We start from the raw sequence: 21,492 nt of genomic DNA on the forward strand, positions 1-21,492 counted from the left end.
TTTTGTAATTTAAACCTGCAAAAAAAAGAATTTGAAGGGTGTGTTTTCCTACTCTTCAACAAGTAAAATCAACCGTGAACTTTTGTACTGTCCTGAAACTCTTTGGAAACGAGACATCATCAATCTTTGCGTATCAATTCTAGAAGGAATATTTAATAAGGAAAGAAGATTGCACGGCCAAAAACTTCTCGAAAGATTGCAATGGACAAATATGAGGAATTAAATCAGTGTCCGTATTGGGAAGGCAAAATTGATTACAGTCCTCGAAAAACTTTATTACCTAGTGAACTCCCAATGTTATGTTGTCACCCAAATAGCAACTCCACTTAGCTGGCTTTTCCTCCATTTTCTATTTATGTGCCGTTTAGTTTTTACCCTTTGTAGAATCCACAAATGGGATTGAAAACCGGTGCTTTGATTCCAATGTGAGTTAACGGTCAGAAATATGTTTATTGGAGCACCAAAACAAGTAATAATGATCGGACGGTGTTGCTCCACCACTCGCAATCGGTACCCCACTTTTCTCTCTCCCTGCCCATCGGGCCTAAAGTTGGAATCTCTTTAAAATGGTCTGATTCTCAGCCATATTTGCATCCACATCTACTGCTCGGCTTGAACTTGTAAAGTGTATTTTTCTCCATTTGCATTTTCCTTCCCGCAATGGAGAGTTGTAGTGGGAGTTGTGGTGGCGGAGGAGGGTGGTGGCTATATGCCATTCCACTGTTCGCGAAGGATGGACGCGGCTATACGCTAAACAACACGGATGACATATTTTCTGCATGGCCGCTTTACTTCGCAATTCTTCTCGTGGCTGCCTGTGCCGTCGTGGTTGCATGGTTGAGCCCGGGAGGATGTGCATGGGCCGTGAGGAAGAATGGTGGCGCCGCCATTCCTGGGCCCAGAGGCTTTCCCATCATTGGAAGCCTCATTGATATGAGCCGTGGTCTTGCTCATCGAAGGCTCGCTCAGTTGGCTAGTATTCATGGTGCAAAGAAGCTGATGGCCTTTAGCTTAGGTTCAACTCCGGCTGTTATAACATCTGATCCTGAGGTGGCTCGAGAGTTGCTCAGCTCAGTTAATTTCTCAGATAGGCCGCTCAAGCAATCCGCTCAGCAGCTCATGTTCGGGCGCGCTATTGGCTTTGCACCCAACGGTGAATACTGGAGAATGCTCCGCCGGATTTCCGCAACCCATCTCTTCGCCCCCCGCAGGATCGCCGCCCACGAGCCAGGAAGACAAGCAGACTCGCTTGTCATGCTTCAGAATATACACGATGAGTATGTTTTGAGCGGCGTTGTGCGGGTGCGCCGCCATTTGCAAGCGGCGGCGCTGAACAATATCATGGGGAGCGTGTTCGGGCGGAGGTTTGATATCTGTGGTGAGAGCGAGGAAGTGAGAAGTCTGAGAGAGATGGTGGAGGAGGGATTTGAGCTTCTTGGGGCGTTTAACTGGGCCGATCATCTTCCCTGGCTGAGATTCCTGGATCCCCTCCGCATCCACTGGCGTTGCACCAGCCTCGTACCACGCGTGCGAGGCTTCGTGAGGAATATCATCCAGGAGCACCGAATCAAAGATAAGGCTAACGACACCGCCGACTCTGATTTTGTCGATGTTCTGTTGTCTCTTAATGGAAAAGACAAGCTGGACGATGAAGACATGATCTCTGTTCTCTGGGTATGATAAAGATTTCATCTTGTTGTACCTTGTTATTTTTTCATTTCTGGGTATGATAGGGACTGCATCTTGTTGTTTATTGTTGTTTTTTCATTGTTACTGACTTCTAGTTTTGGTGGAGAGTTCGTGGTCATTGATGATTGCTGGGTGCATGCAGGAAATGATATTTCGTGGGACAGACACGACGGCACTACTGACAGAGTGGACCATGGCGGAGATGGTGAGGAACGCGGAAGCTCAGAGGAAGGTTCAGGAAGAACTGGAAGTCGTGGTGGGAAAGAGTAGAAGCGTGAGAGACTCGGACATCTGTAAACTTCCTTATCTGCAGGCGGTGGTGAAGGAGACTCTGCGGATGCACCCACCTGGTCCACTCCTATCATGGGCCCGACTCTCCACTCGGAACACCACTGTCGGTGATGGGAAGTTCTGTGTGCCGGAGGGCACCACCGCCATGGTAAATATGTGGTCGATTACACATGACCCGCTCATTTGGGATTCCCCGGAACAGTTTCGGCCAGAGAGGTTCCTTGAATCTGAGGGCGGTGAGAATGTGGACGTCAGAGGAAACGACTTGAAGCTTGCGCCCTTTGGGGCGGGTCGTCGAGTCTGCCCTGGAAAAGCTCTGGGTCTTTCTACTGTTCATCTTTGGGTGGCCAAACTGCTGCACCATTTCCACTGGGTTGCACACGAGCTGCATCCAGTCGATTTGTCTGAGGTTCTTAAGCTGTCCTGCGAGATGCTGCGCCCGCTTCATGCTGTTCCTGTCGTGAGGGTCGATCTGAAAGTAGTCTGAGAAATGAATGCCCGTCGCTCGTCCATTATCCTGCTTTTTTGGTTGTGCGTAGGCTTAAATATGGCGTCTTGCGGTTATATGTACCGTAACAGTGCAATGGTTGTGTGAACTCTGGGGACAGTGAATATGTGGTGGACGCACATTTTGTTGCTTAGAAAATCTTTGAGCCGCTGTTCCGGGTCTCAAAGATTCAATTTTGTAACCATTGCTCTGGTGTTTTCTCGGCTGCAACAGCCAGAATTATTTTTTGACTGATTATTAGGAATATATGGGAGTTCATAATGTCCCCAAATGTTCCATATAGCGAGCTTCTGTTTTAATAATAATATGTCCCATCCTACGATGTATGTAGTGGGAGTAATTAATGTCTTACCGAGTTGTTTGTTTTTGATGATCCTGCATTTTAGTATGTTTTTTTTTCATTTATCTCTAAGAACTCTTCAAACATCACATGATGAACTTATTTATTCTCGAAGCATTCTTTATGCATTAAGTGTCTTACTAAATTAATGTACAATCTATAAAGGATTATTCAAACTAGGTTAATTCAATAGAATAAGAGCAAATGAATGACATTAGTTATGAGTAAGAATAAACAATTTTCTTAGTGTCCTTGTTTTCTTGGATTTTGAATAGTTGAATGTTTCTAGGCAGCAACAAACAAATACCCATTCTTTCATTATTTTTTCTTCCTTCCTCAAAAGTAATGTTATTGACATGAAAGACAACTTCTACTACCACTTTATTTTTTCTCTTCTAATTCTTAAAGTGAATCCTCTCCCATTTATTTATTGAATATAGTAAAGAATAGCTCCATGTTGTTCATTGTTGAAAAATCCTTAAATTCGTTAGATTTAAGAAATGATCATTTAAATAAAATTGGTGCATGTAAGGGCTCTAATGTCATTGACCATCTCCACTAGTGATAATGTCAATGATCATTCTCTCATGAGGGACATCATCAATTTGGAGCTTTTGAGGGGAATCCAAGATTTGGTTTACTTCTTCAAGATCTAGTGCATTTTGTCCCACCTCCTTTATTTTTTTATAGTGAATAGAATAATCAATTGAGGGTTGAACACCACTTGGTTTGTTTGCATGCACCCTTAAAGGAACATTTGATGAAGATGACACCTCAAATTGCTACATTGAATTTTCAAATTCTTGTTTTGTTTTTAATGCCTCTTGTATTATTATCCTTTCAAGTAGTGTAGGGATCCTAGGGGAAAGAGTAGCAATATCGTCCAACATAGTTTGTATCTATAATTTCTTTTGTTCTCCCTAATAACTAAGACCAACACTCTTCCATTTGTCTCTTCTTTAAGAATTGTGAACCATTTCACTTTTATTTTCCTTGCCTTTGTATTATAGATGTAGTTCATTGCCACATCTTCAATCTTATCAAATTGGTGGTAAAAATTTGACTTATTTATTCAAGCCTAAGCTAATCAATGTAATGCTTAGGATCATAATTTCTTGGGTTGTCCTTTTGCAAGGTGTGTGCCCTTGGCCTCCTTGTGTTGTGCAGCGCAATGCTCGGGATTGTGACATGGCTTAACTGCCTCCTGTGGATTCTATAAGTCTAGTGGTTGTATCAAGCATTAACAAGTCAATCTTTTGGTTCAACGAAAACCACACTTGTAACAAGTGGTATCAGAGCTAGATCCTCTGAAAGAAGCTTGACCCCTTGAGGTGATGTGGGATGACAACCTATGCTTACAAGAAGGATAGTCTGAGATTTGATGGAACGAGTTACTCTCTTTGGAAAATCTAGATGGAATGTCACTTGAGATGTATCGGTGAAGATTACTGAAAGATTACTAAGAATGTGTATAATGCTCCTCTGAATTGTCCTACAACTCCGAATGAGATAAAGGAAATTGAATACAATATTAGAGATAAGAAATCATTTTTGAGTGCCTTGACTGATTCTGAGATGACTAATGTTATGGATTTGCAGACTGCTCATGAGATTCAGAAGAAGCTAGAGACTTTGTATGAAGGTGACAACCATGTGAAAGTTGCTAAGTTGCAGAGCCTAAAGGGAAAGTATGAGATGCTGAGAATGGGTGAAGATGAGAATATTACCTCCTTTATGTAGAAAGTGAATGAGCTTGTGCTGAAAATCATATGTGTTGGTGGAGTGTTGGAAGAATCAAAGATTGTAGCTAAAGTGTTGATATCCTTGCCTCCTGCTTACAAACACAAAGTTGTTGCTATTAAGGAGACCCGAACGATGACAAATGTGACTAGTGACATGCTAATTAGAAAGCTTGTTGCCTTTGAGTTGAGAAAATTTGGTGAATCTCCTCCTAAGTCAGAAACTGTATTCAAAGATACTATTTCCGGGAAGCAAAAATATGATCTAGGAGAAAGTTCTTCAAGGGTGTCGAGATATGAGAAGGAGATGAGAGAACTTGAAGAAGAAGAGAGAGAGCTTGATGAGATTGAAGCCCTTATTTCCATAAGATTGCCTAAAGGAGCTAGTAAGTATCAAGGAAAGTTACCTCTTAAATGTTTTTCATGTAATAAGATAGGACATTTTGCTTCAAGGTGTCCGGAAAGAGTTCCTAAAAAGACCTACAAGCCTAAATATCAGAAAAAATGCTATTATGCTATTGATGAAGGTGTGACAAATGATGAATCTGATAAGGGTAATTCAGGAGATGAATTGGTGTTTATTGCTATCAAGGAAGATGATCCAGTGCCTACTAATTCTACTAGCTACATTAATGAGGAGAAATATTTTGCTACTAAAGTTGAAGAGAAAGATGAATGGGTTATTGACAGTAGTTGCTCTTATCATATGACAGGTGATAAGAGTAAGTTTGTGTCATGTGAATTTTGATTGCATGGTTAAGATAAGCTCCACTCAAGCAATGAGAGATCTTCCTAAGATGGTAAAGCCTACTAATCCAGTATGCAAGGAATGTCAGTTAGGGAAGCAGACAAAAGTTACTTTTAAAAGCAAGAAGTATAGTTCTAATGGAATATTGGATCTTGTGCATACTGATTTGTGTGGTCCTTCTAGAATGAGAAGCTTGCAGGGTGACAGGTACTTCATATTGTTGATTGATGACTATTCGAGGATGATTTGGGTTACTTCCTTAAGGGAGATGTTTGAAGCCTTGGAGAAATACAATATTTTCAAAGCCATGGCTAAGACTGAGACTGGACTGAAGCTGAAGTGCCCGAGATCTGGCAGAGGTGGTGAATTTACTTTTGGTGAGTTTAATTCTTTCTATGAAGAGCATGGAGTGAAGAGACAATTATCTGCACCTATAACTCCTCAGCAAAATGTTGTTATGGAGAGGAAGGATAAAAAAATTTAGGAAGCTACTAGAACCATGATGATTGAAGGAAATGTTTCGCATATCTATTGGAGAGAAGTTATGAGTACTATTGTATACACTTTTAACTGGGTACATATCAATTGTGATACCGATAAATCCTTATGAGTTATGGTCTGGTCTTGTTCCTACAGTTAGATATTTCAAATTTTTTGGAAGTAAATGCTATATCAGAAGAGATGAAGATTTAGAAAATTTTGATGCTAGATGTGATGAAGGAATATTTATTGCTTATTGTACTAAGAGAAAGTCCTACCAGTGTTTTAATAAGAGATTGAGAAAGATAAAGAAAGATAATTGAAAGTGTTAATGTGAAAGTTGATGAAAGCAATGTGAGACAGATCATATCTTGCATATATGATTTAGATGATCAGGATGTCAATTTAGATAAAGGAAAGCAAGTGCGAACCCAAAATATAATTCATATTATTCCAGAAAAGCCTAAGAATGAAGGAGAAGGTACAAGTGCTAGTGCAGAAGAAAGAGATCAAGAGTTTGCAAATCAAGAAAATTGTAAGACTCCCTTGGTATATAAGATTGAATCAAATTCAAAAAATCATATCATAGGAGATAATAATAAAGGTGTGATGACTAGGAGAAGAATTGTTGAACAATATTGCTTGATTTCTAAGATTGAACCTAAAGATGTTAGTGAAGCATGCAAAGATGAAAATTGGGTTAAAGCAATGGAATAAGAATTGAACCATATTGAGAAAAATAATGCATGGATTGTTGTTCCCAAACCTAAGGATAAAAATGTAACTGGAAATAAATGTTTCTTTTGAAATAAATTGAATGAACAAGGTGAAGTTGTTAGGAAGAAATATAGACTTGTTTGTAAGGGATATTCTCAAATGGAAGGAATTGACTTTGAGGATACTTTTGCTCTGGTACTGAAAATTGAAGCCGTTAGATTATTTCTTGTTTATGCTACTTACAAAGATTTTAAAGTTTATCAGATGGATGTCAAGTCAACCTTTCTTAATGATGAGTTGGAAGAGGAAGTTTAGATAGAGAAATTAGATGGATTTCAATTGACAAATCAAGGAGATATGGTTTGTAGAATGAAGAAAGAATTGTATGGACTCAAGCAAGCCCCAAGAGCTTGGTATGCCAGATTGAATAAGTATTTCTTGAAGCTTGGATTCAATAAAGGTATTGTTAATAGTAATCTATATTTCAACATTGATCATGATAACATTTTGATTGTTGGAGTTTTTGTTGATGATATTATTTTTGGAGGAAATGATAGTTTGTACAGGAAATTTGTTGATTACTTTGTGTTTCTGCATCTTTCTTTTGTTCATTTGCATTAAGTGGCTAAAAGAACAAGTTAACAAGGTTAAAATTTGCAAAACACTGATTCACCCCCACCTCTCAGTTTTCATTGATTCAAACCCCTCGCTTACATTAGGGGGGATTGTTGCAAGGTGTGCACCCTTGGTCTCCTTGTGTCGTGCAGTGCAACACTTGGGTTTGTGAAATGTCTTAACCACCTTCTGTGGATTCTAGAAGTCTATTGGTTGTATTGAGCATTAACAGGTTGATCTTTTGGTGCAATGGGAACCACACTTGTAACATGTCCACTCTCATTCCATATGCTTGTATTTTATGGTATAATAGTTACAACCCTTCTTTAGTAGTAACCAAGAAATTAAAAATAAAATTAATGGAAGTAGGAAAGAAAGGCCCTTTCTTATGAGTGATCAACTAAATTTTATCTGTTTCAATTAGTTTCCATTAGATTCCAAAAAATGCAATTCTATCAGGAATGCTCCTTGGTAGTATGTGAGGATGCATTGGGGCATTGTATACTCTGATGATTATTAAATTTGAATGGAGGAACCAATCACCCCAATTTTTTTATAACTCCAAAATAAATCTCCATATCCTTTGGCCTTAGAAATTTTATACTTATTTAAACAATCTTCTTGTTTGGAATCTTAGGTTCCTTAGGATCACTTGGGTGAAATAATTCTTGCACACCATATAGTTTGATGATTAAAAATTTTGTCTTATATGTACTAAGTCCATGCATAGACGATGAGTGAGGCCTTCCATGTCACAACTCGCATCATTTAATTTTTCCTTATCGAATCGGGTGTTTCTTAGAGCTATATGTGATAAGGGTGAGTTTAAGTTGGGGGGTTTTTTCACCAAGAACAGTGACTTATGCTTCCATCATGCTCCATCACGAGCTCTCAGGTTCACTTTAGAATATTTAAATCCTATGCTAATGGCACTTGTCTTTCCTAACATAACTAAAACTTAAGGTACTAAATCTATTCCAAGAAAAACTCTAGTTCTTTCAGTGCGATATAAATAGGACTTCATTAGAAGTAATTCATGGAATCATCTACCTAGGACTAAGGCTATATTTAAACTACAACACAAATTCAAATTCTATTATACTTACTGAATAATAAAATCTATTTTACGGTTTGCAAAAAATCAAAATTCTATTCTACAAAACATTTAAAGTAAACTAAATTCCATTAACAAGCTTAACAAAGCTTCTGTCTAATCACAACTTTAATCACAATTTTCATTTACTACAATGATTGATGAATTTATACTAAGCTAAATAAGATATAAATCTAAACATATATGAGCAAATTAATCTATTGCTGAAAGCTACTTAAATAATCTATGAATGAAAAGCTATTGATTGCAATTGAATTTTAACTTTTGGAATTTATATGAACTTATAGAAAATAATGTAACTAAAACAAACATGCAATATCTAAAAAAAAACAAAGAACCAACATAGAATCACCTCCCTTCAGTTGAGTGGGTCTTGCTCTTCCTCTGGTGGGATCCGTGAAAACCAAGATTTCAAACCAACTTCAAATTTGCATTGCAATTGGCTCCTAGATGGGAGTAAAACAAGTTTTTGAAAATTACAAACAATTTGAAACTGGTGACTAATTTATGCACTAGCTAGCTAACTGTTTGATGAAAGCTATGACATATATACACATATCCTTATTCAAATTCAAATACAATCCCACCTAGATGAGTAACAGCTCTACTAACTTAAACTATAGAAGACTTGATGTCTTTATTACAATTAATTTATTGCTTCAGATGAAACTAAATGTTCCACAAAAAACCGATGAAAATAGACTTCGAGAGAATGAATATATCATCCATCTGGAGCGATCATAAGAGTAACCCAAGTGTTCCATGTTGCTGGAGATGAAGTTTATAACTCCATGTCTTCAAATGAATTTCAACACATTTGAAAAAATATCCAAGAAAGATAGTGTAGCTAGGAAATAGGAAATCATCACAAGCAAATCAAAATACTAATCTAGCTCAATCACGAAAGCTCAAATGCAATGATCAATCCTAAACACACTCAATAAAGACATGAAAGCAAAACATTCAAGATTAAAAGCTAAGCAAACCAAATGCAGATCTGAATATCTCCTTCATGTGGCTCCATTGTCCTTCTTTCTTCTTCAAATAGCTTTTGTTTGTGGATCTCACCTTCAAGTGCATAAACCTAATGTGAAAGCAAGATTGACAATTAGCGCAAGAGTACTCAAAGTGTGATTGATTCGACAAAGTGATTATTAGATCGATAATGTGATTATTAGATCGAGATTGAAGAAATTCATCCAATTTATAGACAAATTGGAGAGATGATCAAAGTAGCATGAAGAGATTCAAATGGCAATTGCAAATAAAAAATGTCAATTATGACAAATTATGACAAATTTGCACTTTCTATGTAAAATTGATTGATTGATGATTTATGACAAAATTATGACAAATTTCTATGTCAAAATTGATTGATTGATGATTATGACAAATTATGATAAATTGAAATGTCATTCCCATGAAATTGGGAGGAAAATAGGAGGAAATTGAATTAGAAATTAGGAAAATTAGAAAAATAGAAAAATTAGGAATTAGGAAATTAGAAAATGAGGAAATTAGAAATTTAGTGAATTAATTAATAATTTTTCATTTATTAATTAATTCACAAAGAGGGAATTTAGAAATTGAGGAATTTAGGAAATTAGGAATGATGTGAAATTAGGTAAATTAATTAATAATTTGTCATTTATTAATTAATTCACAAAAAGAGGAATAATTAGCCAATTAAATAAACATTTAATTGTGACTCGAAGACCTAGGATAAATAAATAATTTATTTAACCTAGAGAGAGAAATGACAAACAGGGTTAAATGAATAAAATCATGAAACCCTAAAAAATGAATTAGAAATGCAAGGATGACAATTAGGTCTTGACAAAGGATAATCGATATCGATTCAATTTAATCATGATTCTGACTGATAAAGGACCAATGCTAATAAATGATTTGATTAACAAATGCGCCAATTGATGAGGAACAATGACTAATTGATCCAAATTGACACAATTGAGAAAGACGACGATTGATGACAAATTGATCGCAAAAATGACAAAATTGACAAGAAGACAAGGATCGATGACAAAATAGATCGCATGATGACAAGATTGAAAATGACAACGATCGATGACAAATCGATCACAAGATGACAAGATTGATAAGAGGACAAAACCCTAATTAGGATTGACGATGTCCAAAATGATGACAAATGAATACGCACATTGATGCGACAAGATAAGATTGACCAAAATCATGACTGAAGATTGCTATCAACAAGACCAAATTCGAGAGCGAGATAAATGAAGAATGAAGAAGAAGGACTCGATGTTTGCAAATGATAAAGACCAAGTGCATGACACAGGAGAAATGTTAATGTGATGCAAAAACCTAAAATAAGGCAATGCGCAAATGTTAAAGTATGATTCCGCAAGCGTTGACCATTTTTAGGTGTCTACATTTTGCCCCTCTTTGAGACAATGCGATTTCAAGCGTTGTTTCAAAGAACAATAATGAAAAATGCCCCAGACACTGACAATGACATATGCATGCCTCCTCGAGGAATTGGCCGGAAACATGCAAAAAAGAGGCCAATTGATCGATAAAAATGATAGGATCGAACGGACTGACAAGCGGAGACCAGATGCATGAAAGACAAGCAATTGAAGGTGCAAAAAACCATGACCAACATGAGATGGAGAGAGTGCACGTCCATCTATGCACTGACAAAGATCTATAAATGAGGCAAAGAGAGTGAAAATTGCTCATTTGCACTAGCCCAAGAAGAGGATTTGTTGCTCTGGAAAAGGACACTTGCAGAGAGATGGTGAACATTCCAAGGGCAGATCACCTCGGATAACATGTACGCACATTCAGACGACCAGACGACGTAGGAGCATTGGTATGTATCTCAAAAACCCATGTTTTCAATTTCATGCATTTGACTTGCTTGCGGGACATTGCGAGGCCCACAGGGGATGTAGAAAGGGACTCTTGCGCTTGTGTAGGGAAAATCCTACGCTTGTGTAGGGTCTTCTGCGCTTGTGTAGGGGGACACAAGCGCAGGATGTAGAACACAGGCACAGAAGTGCATTGGCAACCCTGATTTTTGTCAAAACAGCATGCAAATGATCCGGGAAGGGGGGATAAGGGTAGGATAGGTCAGAATAGCTTAGAAACACCCTGATTTGGATATGAAAATGAGGAAATGCAACCCGTAGGAGCAAACCCTAAAACTGACAAAATATGCCCCAATTGTGATGCAGAGTCAACAGTATCCATTGATCACGTGAGAGAACCGACCGGATTGCTTCATGTTACGACATAGACTCAAGAGCATGGACAGAGATACATTGGCAGGACTTGGGATATACTATGTCACATTCATGCCTGAGATTAGGGCAAACACAGGACTGCTTACCGCATTGGCAGAGTGATGGCATTCGGAGACTTCCTCATTCCATTTGCCTACTGGAGAGGCAACTGTGACACTAGAGGATGTATGGCGTATCCTCCGCATTCCGATTCATGGAGAGGTGGTAGAGTATGACCCAGTGATAGGGAGAGATGCGTTGTGCAAATTATTTGAGTGCGATGCAGAGGATCTGGATATCGTAGAGAGGGAGATTGGTTGGGAGACCATGGCATCAAAGTATGATCGACGATATGTGGTGATAGCCGTGGTGATAGCATGTCTACTAGCAGGAGACAGATGAGGACATGGATTCCTGATTGGATGGGGAAGAGTGCTAGAGTGGATGGTGATAGAGGGGACTGTGTATGCATGGGGACCATGTGTACTAGCTATGCTATATTTTCAGCTGCATCAGATAGCATATCAGGGGGTGCAGACTTTGAGCTGTGGAGTCACACTGTTACAGGTATGGGCATTTGAGCACATAGCCATATGTCGACCGATTATAGAGAGATAGGTAGTACCACATCGACCATATGTGTACTGCTATGGGGGAGCACTGAGACAAGGTCCTTTTGGATACATATTATATTGGCAACACGAGCTAGACAGACTAAGAGAGTTCACATGGAGGCCATATCGTGATTGCCTTGGATGGTCGGATGATAGTGATGAGCTACTGTATTGTAGACAGGAGAGGTACCTAATTGGGCGACCAGTGAATCACCAGAGAGTGATTGAGTTGTACCTGCCAGAGAGAGTCAGACGACAGTTTGGAGAGAGGCAGGATGTACCTAGGAGGACTGCACACTTTGCCCGATCTCACAGAGAGACGAGTCAGTGGGGGAGTATGATTCAGCCACACATAGCTCATGTTGACTTCTCATAGCTACAATAGAGACAGTGGGATTGGAGATCAGATGTGGAGGACACCGAGATGACAGAGGAGTATGAGAGATGGTTTGCACGACGACGACCAGTGCCATTGACAGATCTGGATATTCCAGTACCTAGGAGACAGGAGGACTTCCCACTCGCTGGAGAGGAGGAGGGAGATGATGAGGATGAGGAGGATGAGGGTGGTGATGAGGATGAGGGGGATGAAGAGGATGGAGATGAGGATGGGGATGACGAGGATGAGCTAGATTTAGGCGAGCATGAGGCATGGCAGGATATACCCATAGAGCCGGAGACAGCTAGCATAGAGGAGATGGATATATGCAGGGCTACCATAGCGAGTCAGCATGATCATATTGCGACATTAGAGAGACAGAATGATCAGTTTAGAGCGGAGATATCCAGACTCATAGCAGCTCGAGACACAGCGATAGCATAGGCATAGCGAGAAGAACAGAGAGTCACTGAGTATATTGGGTCGATTAGGGACGCCAGTGCACGGGAGATGGCACAGATGTTGGTAGAGACCAGAGAGGAGATACGCCATTGGAGGACACTATATGAGAGCGCAGTTCCACTAGAGCAAAGAGCAGCTTCATATCAAGCATGATCGAGGACAGAGAGCAGGGCACACTCTCGGAGGTCATTGAGCAACATGGGGGTGAGTGGACCTATGAGACCACCACAGCCCGGACTAGGAGGGACATCATCCATGAGACATGGCAGGGATGAGGAGGATAGAGGGAGCACCTAGTGACAGAGGCACATGCTCCGTATGACGGACAAATGACAGCTGACCTTATGTAGCTGACATTTTGTAGTCAGCCTGCGGGCCATACTTAGGACAGACAGTCCAATTTTGTACTCTGATATTATTGTGATATGTGATATGATATGCATCGATATGATGAAATGCAATGTGTTATGACTTGTACGGATGACTTATGCACTGTTTATGTACCATTATGGAACATGTATGGATGTATTTTTATGTGTTTTTGATACATTTATAATATGAAATGGATAAAATGCTTGATGTGAGGCTTGATGTAATGCAAATGTACTAACCAAATCGATGCAAGATGCAGCATATGTGTTTGGGGAAATCGGAGCACTAGACCGAACTGACTATCCGAATTGACAGAAGAAATGTTAGTAAGAAGAAAATGAGACGGAGGACAAGTAGAGACGAAGAACAACTTGCTTTCAGTAATGCACTTTGTAGGTGAGAACTTTTATTTTAATGTAGCAAAATGGATGTGTAGCATCATGGCATTGAAGGCCAGAGCTGAAATGCAACCCTTTTTGCAAAAGACAGACACATCGCAGACAAAACAACAATCACAACCAAAAAGAAAAGGACCATGAACCATCTTGGTCACTCTAAATCACTTAGTGACATCATCGAGAAACATAGGAACATGATCGAAGCCAAAGATAAATCAGTAAAAAGATAAGATGCACAAATTCCAACAAGTCAAACAAACATCTTGTTCTTCATTGTCAAAAGTTAAAAGTGGTGATAGGACGATCATGCTGTCTAGTTTCAGGGAATGCGGTACCCCGTCTAAGATAGGACACAGTCTGGTTTCGAGTATACCACACCCTGCATAAGACCCATGATAGTAGTGACAAGGACAAATGATATTGATGTTGATGTTCGATTGAAAAGACAATTGATCAGTTTGAATGTCTGGTTTGATTGAAAAAGTTCATCTGTTAATGCGTGATTTGTAGTTAAAGTACAATGTTGGATTGTCTGTTGTTGGAGGGATGCTCAGTGAGCTGTCTTATGCACCAAGAGAATATTTATTGCAAAATGCTTTTCGAGTTTTTACAATTTTTTTGTGTTCATTTTTTTCAGGACATTATTTGACTTTTTAGGGATTTTTTTTAGGACATTTCTCAATTTTTTTTTTTTATTTATTTCAGGACATTTTGCAATTTTTATGATTTATTTCAAGACATTTTTCAATTTTTTTGAATTATTTCAGGACATTTTGCAATTTTTATGATTTATTTCAGGACATTTTTCAATTTTTTTGAATTATTTCAGGACATTTTTTTATTTTTATGATTTTTATTTCAGGACATTTTTCAATTTTTATGATTTTGCCCCCAGTGTCTAGCAAGGAAAGGAATATGACAGGTGAATAAATAGGCTTGCTGAAATGATGGTGGATAGAGGGAAGACAAAGGCCTTTTATCATGGAGACAATACGGATGCAATTTCCAAGGGCTATTGTGTGATGGGACAAGAGACTGGATATGACAATGTAAAGCAGTGAAATGGCATGAGGGACATGTCAAGAGGTTTTTGAAAAATATGTTTTGCATTTCACGTCCTTATGTCAAATCAAGATCAAGCGATAGAAAGAGTGTATGGATAGTGATAAGATATGGATAGGATAAGCAAGACCAAGAATGGATAAGGGACATGGACTGAAGGTCGGGATAGGATAAGGGATAGTGGCAGAAAGTTGCAATAAGCCAGGAAATATGGATGAAAGGTTGTAATAAGCAAATGGATAAAGACCAAAACCTATGATAGACTAAAAGCTACAAACAAGATACATGATGCTCATGACGATCCTTAGCCTTGTCAAGATCAAATGTGGAAAAAAGAAATGGACATGAGGGACAATAGGATATGAATGGTAATGATAGGGGTTCGATTGGATAATGGAACAATGAAGGACAAAAGGATATGATAGGATAAAACCTGCCCCCAAGTGTGGTGTGCAAGAAGTTCATAAATTACGCATGACACCTATTTGCTAGGTTTTCATCATGGTACTTGCCCAAGGCGCCTGTTTGCCAAGTTTTCACTAGTGGACGAATTATTTTTGCTTTATTTTTTTCTTTTTTCCTCTTTTTTTTCACTTTTTTTTCAATTTTTTTTTTATTTTTTTATTTTTTTTTTTTTTTTTCAAGAGAAGATGGACACATGATAGGGGATGGAAGAAGGACAAGCGTCTTTTTTTTTGGATAGTAGCTTTGAAAAAAATGGACCATGACCTTTAAAAGTATGCTCAAAGACGTTGGTAGGATAAGGACATGGAAAAAGAGATGAAACTAAGGCAAGGATTTATGCAAAGGATGGGATCAAAGGGATCGAAGGATGGAAAATATGCATTGGATAATGGATAGGGTATTGGAAGAATTGGGCTTCACTGGATGGAAATGAAGGCAAGATCAACATTGGAACACACCTTGACGGGTGGTGGATTGATGGAGGAAAAATGGATCTCAGATTGTGAGATTTGGATGGAGGAATAGATTGGGATTTTGGGACATAAGGGCCCAAAATGGATGAAGAAGGTGGTGGAGGAATAGACTTGGAAGGTTTGGATGGAGGAATAGCAACTTTGGATGCCAATTGTGATGTTTCTTTAGGCTTTTGTGCTTCAAGGAGCTGCTTAGGGATCCACATTGTTTTTTATTTTTCATGCTTTTGTGGTTCCTTGGAGTGCATTGCTTGCACAAGGGATTTAGGAACCCATATATATTTTGAATTTTCTTTCTTTTGCTCAGTAGGCCTTTGTGACCTTTTGGATTTTTCTTTTTCTTTTTGGACCATATTTTTCTTTGCTTTGACATGTCGATTATATTGGACATGTTGATCCTTGAATACATGTGGATTTTTAGACTTATGACTTTTACACTTGGCATCCAAATTGCTTGGAGGGGGAAAGGAATGCATGGATGGATATGAATGAAATGGAGTTCTTTTGGATGGATGAAATTTACTCAAGGATGTGTTCCTTTGTTGACCTTACATAGAGGACGAAGGGATATAAGGACCTAAGATGGATGGAAAGTATGATGGGGAAGGTGTACGTTTTGATTTTGATGGAGGGATACCAACGTCTTGAGAGTGAGTTGTGTACACATGACCCTCAAGATCTTCTTTCACATGAAGGGATTCTTCCTTGTGAAGGTCTACTCCTTTGCCTTTATGAATATCTTGACTTGTAGGATACTCTTTTCTTTGGGAAGAAGACGCGAGTCCATTATGAGGTGGATATGATATGAGAGAAATAATGAGATCTTGAAGTGGATCGGATTGCACCAAAGTGGAAGAACCCATTGTGCATGTCGAGGGTTCATGAACATATTGCACTGACACATTAGAATCATGAGAGGGATTAGGATCATGAGGTGGACATGGTTCAATGATAGGCTCTTCAAGAGATGGAATGGGAAAAATAATGGGATCATCAAAAGAAATGCGATCTTGGAGTGGATACGTTGGATTAGGACGTGGAGATGGAGGAACAAGTGGATCTTGTGGAGGATCTGAAGGAATGATAGGGTCTTGTGTTGGAAATGAATTTGGAAGGATACTTTGATCTTGACAAGGAGGAAGATCATTGGATTCCTCTTTAAAGGTGCTTTGCTCTTGACTTTTAATGGAATCATCAGAAAAGATGGAAGGGATATCTTGATCTTTCTCAGGAAGTGGAATGTCAATGGGATTTGAAAGGACATTTTTTTCATGAAATGGAAGGGGATCATTTGGGATTGGATGGACTGGGATATCTTGATCTTTCTCGGGGAAGGGAGTGTCAATAGGGATTTGGATAGGATGGACAAGAATAGGGGAATCGTCATGAGTGTCTGGGAAGATGGGGTCCTGGTCAACAATTGGATGGGATGATAAGGTTTCAGGATCTTGATCTTGCTCTAAATTATCCTCTTGACATGAGGTTGGACTTTGGATATGTATGGAGGATTCTGACAATGAATCAATGTTTTGGCATGAAGGAAATGCACTTTGAACATTTGTGATGGATTCTGGCAAGGAATCAATGCTTGAACATGAGGAAGAGGGACTTCGAATGGGGTCCTCTAAAACAGGTAATGGCAATAAAGTGCATGGTGGCATTGGGTCTTGTATTTCTGATAAAAGACAAGGATGTGCATCATGAATTGGATTATCTTGGCAATCAATTATGGATAGCCCTTGGGTAATTTCATCCTTGGGTGTATTGTTTGATGAGGACAATATAGAAGGTTCTTGTGAAACTTCTAAAGGTGTAGGGATAGATGCCACTGGAGAGTCAATTTGTTTGCGGGGGGATGAGGCATTGCTAGATAGAATTGTATTATCTTGATCTTCCTCGAAGAACTCACTTGGTAATTTCCTTAAGATCATTGCAATAAAGCCACCTTTCTTTTGAGGTTTTGACATAGTTGTATCTGGAATTTGAACTTGTTTGGCAAGGAGTTGGTTCTGATCTAATGTCATGTTTTCATTTTGAAGTAGATGTTGATCAAATTGGTTTGACATGTTCAAAATTTGGCTTGGTATGTGCTGCAACCTTTGTTTTTGAATGTTTGGTTGTAGTTGTTGACATTGATATGTTGATTGAGCTAGTTGATATTCCACCATTGGTTGAACCATTTGTGGACATTGTATAGTTGGTTCGACATATTGTTGAAATTGGACCATTGGTTGTATTGGTTGTATATGTTGAACAATTGGTTGAACCATTGGTTGTATTGGTTGAAAATATGATTGATATTAAACACCTTGTTCTTGTTGTGGAGGCACATAATGTTGAAATTGATGTTGTCTCCTTTCTTGAAATTGTTTCATCATCTCTATTTGGGAGAGGAGAGCTGGTATGTCTGATCGTTCAAGAAGAGATCTTACATCAATTGGCTCAATCTTTAGATTTCGACCTGGAAATTTTTGAAACATTTTGGACATTTGTGATCTATTCTTCTCAATGTTTTTCACTCTTTGTTCCAATATCTCCTCTTCTTGAGCTAGTTTCACCTCTAGTTTTTGTATTTGGAGACTTGTTTCATCATAAAAAGTTTGATCGATATTGCATTGTTGTTGGGTTGGATATAATTGTGATTGCCTTGGATTAAAATTTGATTGCATTGTCGGTTGATACGTCAAACTTTGTTGCATCATTGGTGCTTGGAACCTTGTTTCAATAGACATGTCACTATGCAAATGCAATATTTTTGGAATTTTTCAAGGATAATGTATGATATGCAACTAAATGCAAACTAAATAGATGAAAATGCAATCTATGGCAAGAATGCAACCTATGTTTTTGGTTGTTTTTCAAGATTTTGACAAACTTTTTGAAATGCAAATCTAAAAAGAGACCCTTAGGAAATTGAAATGATCTCTAGACCTCAAAGGACAAAATGACAATGTCTCCCCTATATGCTTGGATACTAAGCTAGGTTTGACCAAATGACATTGATGACAAAAAGACAAAAGTTTGATAAGGTCTAGACTTCTTAACAATGACTTAGGGTTTATCAAAGATTTGGATTACTCAAGTATGACAAAACCTAGTTTTGACACTATATGCAAAGGGACAATTACTATGCAAATGACCCTAATATGATATGATAATGACCTAAGCTTGATTAAGAGACCTAGGGTATGCAAATGCAAATGTATGACAATGGTATTACTCTAATTCAAGAGGACACATGCAAATGGATGACCCTTATTGATATGCAAAGGAGTATGACCTAGATGAAACCTAACTTTGGTAATTGACAATGAATTTGCAAAATGCAAACCTAAGATGAACCTAAATCTAAGTGACATGAATGTTGAGACAAGATTTTGAAAAAATTTTGACAACCATGTTTGAAGGTGTTTTGAACTTTGTTGGATGAAATGTTCTTGTGTTTAACCTTGTTTTGAATCAATTTGTCTTGTTTTTGAAATGAGACACAACTCAACTTTTGACAAGCAAAGAAGACAAGATATTTTAACTTAGACTCAAAACAATCATGCTCATTCACACATTTCTTATGGTAGGCTTTGGACAGTAGGTACTTTAGAGGTAGACTCATTATGAGATTCAAGGAGAATACATAGATGCTTGACCCCACGGGCTCCCCTCCATGGCACTCACTTCTCAGGGCAGCCAAGCATCAATCCCCATGGAAATATCCCCATGGCGAACTTAGTATCTCTTCCAAGTATCCGAACTCGTCCTTCTCAAGCAACTAGAAGGATTTTTGGCCTCTAAATACAAGGTGTTTAGTAAGGATTTCTGTTAAGCGTTACTCCTTGATGTCACGCAAGCATGATTGAGACATTAAGCCCACCAAGATACCAAACAAATGTAGTCGCGCAAGCACGATTTAGACCGTGAGGTCCTACTTAGATGTTGATATGAGAAAGAGTTCAAGGGTCATCACTTCCCAAGTAACTGCAATTCCCATGTAACCCTTCCTTCAAAGCTTTCGCTCATCAGGTATTTTTTTATAGTGAGTTAGAATTCCAAGGTATTCTAGCCGTACTCACTTTGGGTCATTCCCTTCTCACAATTATCACTTACTTGCAAAAGCAAATGGTCGGGAAGGCAGACCCTCTAAAGGTGACACACAATCAAAAACATGAGCATGGTATTGAAGATCTGGATTTCTGATCACCCTAAGAAGGATGAGAGCATACTCTCCTACTCCAATGTCAAACTCAACAATCAAAGAAAACATATATTGATTCCATCCTATTTAGAAATCATACTAGGTGCCTAAATATTAATTACAAACACAAAGTTTAGTTGTATTCCAAGGCAACCTGCAAAACCCAAGTCAGAAGTTTGATATGTTTAGTCTTTGACTATCGAACCTGCACAAAAATGTTTTAGTAGTTTCATTTGTTGTCTTTGCCATGCGTATGCCAAGGTTATGCATAGAGAATCAGTACCAAAAAACCAAAAAGTAGAAACAACATGCAAAACAGAACAATTTGCAAGTAAAAACACACTGCCTTTTACCTCTGTTTCTGTCCCTACACAGGTGCAGAAGTCTTGACACAGGCGCATAATGCTTGACACAGGCACAGATTGTCCTTGACACAGGTGCAGAATGCTTAACACAGGTGCAGAATTCTTGACACAGGCGCAGAAGTTCCCAAAAAACCCTGCATTACCCTGTTTCTTGGGTTTTTAACCTATAAATCAACTCAAAAGCACTCAAAAGCATGATTAGAGGGTTAGTTCATGTCGGGTTCACTAATTAATGTAGCTAGGAAATAGGAAATCATCACAAGCAAATCAAAATACTAATCTAGCTCAATCACAAAAGCTCAAATGCAATGATCAATCCTAAACACACTCAATAAAGACATGAAAACAAAACATTCAAGATTAAAAGCTAAGCAAACTAAATGCAGATCTGAATATCTCCTTCATGTGGCTCCATTGTCCTTCTTTCTTCTTCAAATAGCTTTTGTTTGTGGATCTCACCTTCAAGTGCATAAACCTAATGTGAAAGCAAGATTGACAATTAGCGCAAGAGTACTCAAAGTGTGATTGATTCGACAAAGTGATTATTAGATCGATAATGTGATTATTAGATCGAGATTGAAGAAATTCATCCAATTTATAGACAAATTGGTGAGATGATCAAATTAGCATGAAGAGATTCAAATGGCAATTGCAAATAAAAAATGTCAATTATGACAAATTATGACAAATTTGCACTTTCTATGTAAAATTGATTGATTGATGATTTATGACAAAATTATGACAAATTTCTATGTCAAAATTGATTGATTGATGATTATGACAAATTATGATAAATTGAAATGTCATTCCCATGAAATTAGGAGGAAAATAGGAGGAAATTGAATTAGAAATTAGGAAAATTAGAAAAATAGAAAAATTAGGAATTAGGAAATTAGAAAATGAGGAAATTAGAAATTTAGTGAATTAATTAATAATTTTTCATTTATTAATTAATTCACAAAGAGGGAATTTAGAAATTGAGGAATTTAGGAAATTAGGAATGATGTGAAATTAGGTAAATTAATTAATAATTTGTCATTTATTAATTAATTCACAAAAAGAGGAATAATTAGCCAATTAAATAAACATTTAATTGTGACTCGAAGACCTAGGATAAATAAATAATTTATTTAACCTAGAGAGAGAAATGACAAACAGGGTTAAATGAATAAAATCATGAAACCCTAAAAAATGAATTAGAAA

At 38.0% G+C, this 21,492-nt stretch overlaps 1 protein-coding gene across 1 annotated transcript; it reads left to right on the plus strand.

The window, feature by feature from the left end:
• Positions 1-399: 399 nt before the first annotated feature.
• Positions 400-2,837, plus strand: LOC131028023 (cytochrome P450 78A4). Its single transcript, XM_057958147.2, has 2 exons — positions 400-1,674; positions 1,832-2,837. Exons 1-2 carry the CDS (start codon positions 661-663, stop codon positions 2,465-2,467), a joined length of 1,650 nt encoding a protein of 549 aa, XP_057814130.2. The 5' UTR covers positions 400-660; the 3' UTR covers positions 2,468-2,837.
• The last annotated feature ends 18,655 nt before the right edge of the window (positions 2,838-21,492 follow it).

Source organism: Cryptomeria japonica, chromosome 1, assembly GCF_030272615.1.
Source record: "Cryptomeria japonica chromosome 1, Sugi_1.0, whole genome shotgun sequence".
Classification (NCBI taxonomy): domain Eukaryota; kingdom Viridiplantae; phylum Streptophyta; class Pinopsida; order Cupressales; family Cupressaceae; genus Cryptomeria; species Cryptomeria japonica.

Coding starts and splice junctions, on each gene's coding strand:
- LOC131028023 (XM_057958147.2), top strand. CDS start 661: ATGGAGAGTTGTAGTGGGAGTTGTGGTGGCGGAGGAGGGTGGTGGCTA. Junction 1,675..1,831: donor ACATGATCTCTGTTCTCTGG/GTATGATAAAGA, acceptor GGGTGCATGCAG/GAAATGATATTTCGTGGGAC.